This window comes from Dinoponera quadriceps, unplaced genomic scaffold (genome assembly GCF_001313825.1).
Source record: "Dinoponera quadriceps isolate SergipeBrazil2010 unplaced genomic scaffold, ASM131382v1 scaffold2167, whole genome shotgun sequence".
Classification (NCBI taxonomy): domain Eukaryota; kingdom Metazoa; phylum Arthropoda; class Insecta; order Hymenoptera; family Formicidae; genus Dinoponera; species Dinoponera quadriceps.
In genome coordinates, this window is record NW_014556702.1 from 119,543 (window position 1) to 128,340 (window position 8,798).

An 8,798-nucleotide genomic window follows, 5' to 3' on the forward strand; every position below is an offset into this window, starting at 1 on the left:
TATATATAAATTCGGTAAAGTTATAAAACACCAACGCACGCGTGCTGGTGTACTCGGGCTTTTAACGTTGGCCCCGCACTACTGTTTATACATCTCTCCGGTAAATTTACGACAACACGGTAGAATTCCGTTTGCGGCGGGAAGGTGGCCGTGTGCGGTCCATTTACATTGTATTGAGCTACTTGCTTCGCGCATTAAACTTCAGTGACCCAGTAGCGACCACCAGGTCGTTCACCATCATAACTCGCACCTCTCCCGGGTTATCGATGCATGCCGGCCAGGCAGTCCGTGTAAAAGCGCGATCATAGGAGGCATGTTATCGCGCCATCCTCAGAAGCTGAGAAGCAGCCAGCCAGTCAGCTTGCCTGCCTGCCTGCTTCTCTCTCTCTCTCTCTTTCTCCTCGTCTCCGTTGTGATTTTATAGCGCAAAATGTGTCGTAAGTGCCGGCTAATCAGCTCCGTCGATTTAGCGGTAACACAAAGGCGGTGTCTATTTTTACCTCGCGGAAGTGCCCGTTAAAAACAAAGTTTCTTCGCCTCCGATAAAAGTCGATGCTAACGGAAGCAAAAAGATCGCAAGATCCAGAGGCGATCACCGCGATAACACTTTCGGAGAGGGAAACGTTGTAACTTGATTATAGTTAGAAAGAAAGTTTAAAGCCCGGACTTTTTGTTACTCACAGGTTCTCCGGGTGTGTGCATCCGCGGATTATCCTTACGAGAGATACTTAGGATAATGTAGTCGGTAATTCCGAGCGATTGCAGCGTTGCTTCTCAGGAAATTGGTTACATACGTATTATACCGCCCGCCCGAGTGTATTAATAATTTATATAGCGAGAGGGGGGAGGCTGTCGGTTTCTCGAGATTAATTATCACGATTGGCGGGGAATAATTTCGTGAATAGATAACGTTCCCCGTCTCACGATTAATCTTCTAATAACCCACGCTGAAGATCAGAATATATTCCACTGTTGTATTTATAACGGGAGAGATGTTTATCGCGAAGGTGCATGAAAAATGAATCACAAGTGCAACGTTCGTACACAAATAATTATCGTTTTATATTCATCGCCGCGCGGCGTAATCTAGATCACCTAAAGAGCGAATCGCCGGAGAACATATTTTCTTCTCGCTGATTTTAAATTATCACGAAGCTTCTCATCGACGTTTCTGACGATATCTAGGAATATATCTAGGAATATATCTAACAATGACCGGAGCCGGTGTAGGCCCGAAAGCAGCCCAGAGTAGTTAGCATTATATATATACATATATTGTGCATATTGTGGAAAAAAAAATATATATATATATATTTGAAGCGATAATATTTAGTGATAAATGAAGGGTTATTTATAATATATTTTTAATGGTCACGATATAGAAGTAACCCCCAGGCTTTGTTTAATATAAACAATTTCATTCATGCAGCCTTCAACGAAACTAACGACAATTATACTATTCATTACATTAATTAGTCGATTGTGCGTTTGGTACAAGTAGTTTAAAACAATACAAGTAATTGTAATGATTGTTTATTGGTTCTAACTCCCCCACCGGTATATGCAATATATAATATAATAGTAGAAAGTACGTCTCCTGATAGCCAGTTGACACGCGCTAAACCCAACTGGCATATTCGTGCGACTTTTCGCACTTTACAAACCTAATTGCGAAACCTGCCCCATCCACTCATTTCTTTGATTTCGATATAATTTTACAAATATAAACATTACTCTTGTTACACAAAATATCGCACAACTGCAGAAAATTTCAAAATTAACTAATAAAAAATTAACTAATCATACGCCACTTAAGTTTATCCAGTCACGACGAAGAAACAATTTCGAGACTTTCGGTTGTTCTCAAATCACATTTTTCTTTTCGTTAATCGTATTATTTTTCCGATATCAATAAAAATCGGAGACTAGTACCTAAATTCCGAAAGGGACATTTTGCGACTCCTTTCGCATTATTTCTTTCACAATAAATATTTAAACGAAACGCTTTACTAACCCGTTCTGGTTTCCTCTATTATTATTTCCACAATGTGCCGTTTGCACAATGCAACTTTGAGATAATGTTAAAAAGAAAAATAACGATCAGAAGGAATTCGATTCCTCAACTTATGATCCGGAACGACCGAGGAAGGGACGTAAGTCAGGAGAAGAGGCTTTCGCAGGATCCGGTGATCCCAGGTATAACTATCACATAAAATCCATTTTCTCCCCTCGTGCCGCCATTATCAGGAATTATTCGGCGGAAATTGGGTGAACGAATCCGACGGCTCCGTACAAATCACATCCGCAGCGGGAGGTGGGAGGCCGGTGGGAGTGGAAACGTAGAAGGATCCCGAACTGATTACGCGGGATCGACTTGAATTCTCAAGGAAGAGAGAGACGCCGCCGGAGGTTACCGCAGTCGCACGTATTCGGCTTGAATACGAATTACGCGTTTTTCTGTCACCGGCGTTTTCCGACCGACGTTTTCGATATTCATGACTATTTCATATATCGCCTCATTGAAACCACCCATGAACCTATTCTGATACATAGTGTGCTACTTATATTAAAATGTAAATATATTTGTATTATATTGTATAGAGAAAAAAATCTGTTATTGTTATTATTATCGAAAAAAAATATATATACTTATATATATACACACACACACGGAGAAAAATTTGCTTCTGGCACAGTTGTTACAAATTGTTAGTTACTATGATGACAGGAAAAAGATTGTATGGCTTTCGAATAGTTTTAAATATATTAATTGTCGTTTTCTGAATGTACGGCCGGCAAAATGATTTGGTTATGCCAACTAAATTTTATTGTTGTCCCAACGACGTTCTGTTACAATAGCAAAATTATTTTTCCCGTGTACCGTGCTGATATAATTCCCGAAATAATTTTCACCATCTCTCTCCTCTGTTCATCCACTTACGTCGTGCAGCGTACACGACAACGTAAGCTGATGCGCTCGCTGTCCTTGTTGCAGGGTCTCGACAATGTGAGCTCGGCGACCCTCAGGCCCTTTAACTCGGACATCAACACGCCGAGGATCGACAGCTACAGGTTCTCCATGGCGAATCTCGAAGGTAAGCTCGTTCTCTCGCTCTACTCGCATGTTCGTGCGGGTTTAACGACCCTACTACCACCTTCCACCCGGAAAAGTCGCTCGATCTGTCGGCGATCTCCGCGAATCGAGATGCGCCTCCATCGAACGGAACGAAAAGTCGCTTTGAAGGACGTGCGTGTCGGGGGAGGCTCTCGATCTATCCGACTCGCTTGACGACTTTTCCCCGATTTCCCGTTCGTTCCTTTTTTCCCTGCACGCTCCATTTTCCCCGCATTTTTACGTCAAGTAGAAATGATGGGGGCCTCGCCGACGATGGTGCGGACGTCGTTTCCTCTCGATCGATCACCAGCGACGACGGAGATCGCGAAAGGAGCGGTCGTCCTGGATATTTCGCCTGGCGGTTTTATCTGCTTTTCGCTCTCTCTCTCTCTCTCTCTCTCTCTCTCTCTCTCCGGTTTCGCGAAGAGACAGGAAACGGTGGTCTCTCCCGCGGTGCGTGAGTCTTTGAGGCGCTTCCAGCGCCTTTTGTGCCTGGATCTTACACGGATTCGTCTCGCGAGGAGACATTAATCGCCGCGGCGGAGATCGATCGCGAGTCGGCTAACGAGACGCGATAACGTATATCCTTGTCGTAAAAATTTATTTCGGCCATTTATTTCCGGTTTAGGCAGGTCGCCACCGTTTCGACCTCGCGCCTTCAGTCCTGCGGTCGATAGCGTCGGCTTTGATACTTCGGCCTTTTCGTGCGTTATGAAGTCATTCGTCACTAACGGTGGACGAGAGCGAGACTCGTTGTTTTGCCGCTCCTTCGGGACGTTTCCAGCTTCCTTCACGAGTTTCGCTCGACCCCGATTCGACATTTTAGTCCTACTTTAAGTCTAATTTAGTTCTTCATGAAGTGTCCAAAGGTCTTTTATCGTGCTCGCTTGATCGTCACAAATGAGAAAGTTACTGCCGTTTTCTCCACTCGAAGCTTAAATGCAGAAGTAACATTTCGATTCTGAAGGACTAAATTCCCTTTGTAGCATTGAAGGGGCCATTCATTGTGCTTCTTTAACGCTACGAGTGGAAACTTAACCTCCGTTTCCTCCGCATGAAGACTTAATGTGGAATGTCGACTCGGGAAAACGGTGAGAATATATCTCGTTTGATTCGCCCTCGATATTTCGCGAGCGAGCACTACTACGTTTCGCGCGGAAACTTGTTGTAAATATTTACGAGCGCGAAATATTTTGCAAGACCCGGTAGAGTGCTATGCCGCGAGAATATTGCCCTCTTATTATGCACGCCGTTGCGGTCACGATTCTCCCTCTCGGTTTCTGTTCTCATACTTCACCCTCGCCCACGCGAGCGAGCGCGCGCGCGCCCGCGAGTATAAGTGCGCGAAACGCGATTATAAGCGGAATAGAGGAACGGGCGGACCGGCTGGCCGGCCGGATCGCGCCGGAAGATTCTCGTAACATCATGCGTGTGAGAGTATAGTGATCTTTCTCCCTCTCTCATTCAGAGAGTTTCTTTCTCGGTGCTGCTGTGAGCTCTCGACTTGCTCTCGGTGCAAAGCCCGAGGGCGGACAATCGATACGGTGATATATTGTTCTTGCACGATGCGAAGATCGAGAGTTATATACAAAGCGGCGAATTTATCGCAGAGGTGGGATTATCATTTTTGCCGCCACGGCTAATGATTCATCTGGGAACCGTGAGCCCCTGAGCGAGACACGCGTTCGGTCTTAGCGATTCGCACGTCGCACGACAGAGGTGCTCAAGTCTTTTCTCGGTCTCTCCTTCTGTCGTATAAACATCCGGCGATTCCGCGTGGTAAATCTGTATAAGTCCGGTATTTATGCAAAGCTCGATTAACTCGCGCGTTTCTATTCCTGGACCGGAGGACTCTCTTATAGAAATGTCTCGCCGTTTTTCACGAAATATCTCGCGAGAAACTGTTAGCTTTTGACTAGCGAAAGCGCGCATTCTCATGAGTTGATTTTTAGGTCGGCGAGGGGCACGTTTTTATGATAACGAGCGGTTATAAAGCGAACTGGGCACGAGTTTATGCCCGAATGATGTTAATTATAATATTGAATATTTTTGAGCGGCGAACGTGTTTACGATGGTAAATACAGTGCTGTGTAAATTTGGAGTGCGCAAACATACATTCAGCCACGAGTACGAAATACTTGTTTGACGCTCACAAACACTTACGTTTTACATTTTAAAATGGCACGAGTAAAACGCACGTCTCTTTAACGTGTTCTTTAATTTCTTTCCGTATTGAAACTGAATAGACTAACGTATTAACGAGCGATCACTCATCAGCTGGGAAAGGAGCATTAAAAATTGAGGGCAATCTCCTCAGAAATACTCATGCATACTCGCGTGCGCTCAAATTCTTTCGCTTAATAGACTGCCTGAGGGTGGAAGAAACGAGCATAAAAGTGATAGAACAAGTTAAAAACGGGCTGAAAAGGAGGATGTGAGGATTAAAAACGGCGAAATATTTTTGTAAAAAGTACATAGTAAAAACATTTCGTACTTGTGTTAAAATCAGTGCTTGTTAAAATCTTTATGTTAAATTTTTAGCACACCCGTGTATTAATTTGACATATTGTGTTGATGTTATCACAACATTTTATGTTGCGTCGACATTCAACGTGTGTTAGTGGCATAATATTTATACTTTCGACATATTCACCTTGTGTTAACACAAAAATTTCAACGGACCGTTTGGCACATGTGAAATGGTGTCAAATTCAACACAAAATTTTATACCGTGCAGCGAATTCTCTTTGACCGAACATTTGGGTTGTTGTGAAATTAGAGCCGTCCGCTTTGCGTGCCGACAAAAATGAAATCGTGGAGGATTTCCGAAAGCGAGATCCATTTGTCGTGAAGAAGTGTGCAGACGCGGAAATGAAGAAACAGAGATGGAGTTGCGAATTTGCGGAGATTGCGCGAGGTATGACGAAACAAACCCGCGCGAGTCGTCGGAATTCTCGCTACGGTATTTTCAGAGCGTGATGCCCGGGTTTCGCGACGCGTGTAAAACCGAGAGACGTGCGTTCAATTACGGCCACGCGCCTTGCCGCACGTGGAATACTTAATCGATCATCTCTCGCATTAAAATAGCACGCCAGGCGGGCGTCGCTTCAATCCGCGAGACTCACGCCGTCTTTCCTATTTTTGCGGCTCGTCCGCTCTTCGGACATTTCTCAGATAAGGCGAATGCCGTGGCTCATTACCGATCACGAAGTGCTCCTCGCTTTTCCATGGAAAGTACTCGCGCGATCGACTTCGTTCGTCGAAATATTCCACGCGTGCGTCGGTTTACGTGCCTCGCGCCCCGCATTCTGCAGGATGAAAATTTACTGTAATCTTCTCTCGCGCAAGAAATCGATAAGTTTCCTTGAATACCTCCAACCGCATATCTGGTCATTTACTAATTTATTCAGGTATGTATTTATTACTACATTGGGAGAAAACGCACGCATATGAAAAAAATAACAAAAATATTTACACAACGGGCACTAACAACATATTAGATCTGAAAATTCTTCCATCTAAACATAAAATAAATGACTGCTTTCATGAAAAGCTGTAGTTTAAAAAAAAAAACGTATACACTTTCCCATTTGAAAAAAATTCTTTCTCAGTATGTAAAAAAAAAAATATATATATATACATATTAATATAAATAAATATATTACAAAATACCAAATAGAATAAATATTTTTCATATTTCAGATATTTCCGATATTTTTCCCCTCGATGTATTAATCATCAACTCCTTTTAAACGTGACTTGACCAGTGAATTCCGCTCGACAGCGCCATAATGTTGCATAGTCATTAATTCAACATTTTATATACCGCAATCTTAACATTACACATTGCTTTACATTATTTGATTTCCCCCTTGACGCTGAAACTATCAAAAAACACGTAATCCGCCCGCGATGACGCTCGCTCGTGATAGTTGTCGGAGTAAGCAATGATACGCGAACGAGCCAGCCAATCGGCATCGGGATTATCCGAGACGACGAGATAACAGGTCTTTTTTTACGATAGGACAACCTACAGCAAGACGCGTCGTATAACGTCCGGGCGCGAGCGCGTCCGCCGTGTTCTTTACAGTTTCCCTCGTCGACGGTGCTTGCGCAAGCTCGAGGACATTCTTCCGCGCCACCCCGCCGTCGTTAAACCGGTATTGCGGGTCGTGCATCCTGCGAACGGGTGGAGCAACGGAGTCTAGACGTCCGCCGTGGAGATCCGCCGGCAATATTCCCCCGCGAGAGTCACCCTTAAATCACGGTGAATCGACGCGGGGTCGCGCGCCCCCTCGCGATAAAGCGCCCGTAAAGCGCAACGCTACGCGATTACCGGTAGCATCGACGGCGGGCCCGCGGACACGCGCTCGCGTTGCGATTTACGCGGCCGTCGAGACGATCCCGAACGCCACCCGAACGGGTCGTAAAGCGCCGTCGGAGGACGGCGACATTCGCGAAACGAGCGCTCGCTCTCGCCGGAAAATTGAAGAATCGATCGCTGCGCAACCGCACGATAAAAAAGTAAACACATTTTGCACTCGCGTCACCCCGGCGGAAACGTATACTTTTTCCCAGACACCCATGCGGTCACCAATTTTCCGGCGCGTGGTATCTTAATATCGAAGTTGGCGGAGCGAACTTCTACCTCCTCCGTCTCTCACTCCCCTCCCTCTTTATCTCTCGTGTCTTCCACGTTCTTCAATTAAATTCGGGATTAATTGGAAAATAAAGTTTCGGGGCACGGGGGAGGGGCGAAATGAATTTGAAATGGGAATTAATTTAACGACCAGTAGCGGCTCCGGAGACGGCTGCGGCCGTGTTAAATCGTCTTAATTGTCGGGCGCAATTAATGCCGGCGATCATCGCGCAGATACGTGAAAGCAGCTGAAGCGACAACAACGTTGTTAATTCGATGAAAACCGCGGTATCGACGTGATCTGGCCGTGCGGATCTCGAAGCGCGAGTTTGACGCATCGTTGAACCGGCCGGGGAACGTCGATGAGAGGCGCGCTGATGCGGGGGAGGGGGACGGAATCGTCGACGAAATGAACGGCGCGAAACGCCGAGGCGAGAATGTTTAATGCGCCGCGGCCATTCACGGTTCCTTTTCGTTGGTTTTACCCGAAGCGTAGCCCGCGGTTTTATTGCTCGCTATAACAGCGGGGGAAACGCGCTCGCCGGCGTTTCCTCTCTCGAACGGCTCCGCATGAAAGCGGGCCGCGCGCTAACTGCGATCCGTTAACTCGCGCTTTTATTGCTCGACTCTGAAAATTCAATTTGCGCCGTTCATCGCGCAAAATTCGAGGCTCATTGCGAAATTCAGCGCCGCGGGCGCTGCCCGCCGCGATTTTTCGCTCTCTGAATCCCGGCCCCGGCTGATTTATCGCGCGCAGCCACCGCCGGAACGGAGACTTCTTTTTCTGCTGAAAATTAGTAATGAAGGGGAAATTAGGTGGATGTAATGAAATGTTGCGACGTTTTGCGCGAAAGACGTCCCTTCGATTTTCCAAGAGCGAGATTCTCCGGGCTCTCTCGAGCGGCGTTCGATCGCTCAAATTCGCGTGGTGAGTATAATTTATTAACGCGCAGAGACTTAATTATCCGTTAAATGCGCGCTAAGAGTAATTTATGCGCCGCAGAATATTTAATTATTTATGAGGCTGCAATCCCCCCCCCCCCC

At 45.8% G+C, this 8,798-nt stretch overlaps 1 protein-coding gene across 3 annotated transcripts in view; it reads left to right on the forward strand.

Moving 5' to 3' along the window:
* Positions 1-8,798, forward strand: part of LOC106747998 (amyloid beta A4 precursor protein-binding family B member 1-interacting protein) — a 152,043-nt gene that overhangs the window by 111,969 nt on the left and 31,276 nt on the right. For all 3 annotated transcript variants that reach the window (XM_014626117.1, XM_014626116.1, XM_014626119.1), the window contains one exon: positions 2,996-3,095. In XM_014626117.1, coding sequence (XP_014481603.1) covers positions 2,996-3,095 — 100 coding nt within the window. The remainder of the gene's footprint in view (positions 1-2,995; positions 3,096-8,798) is intronic.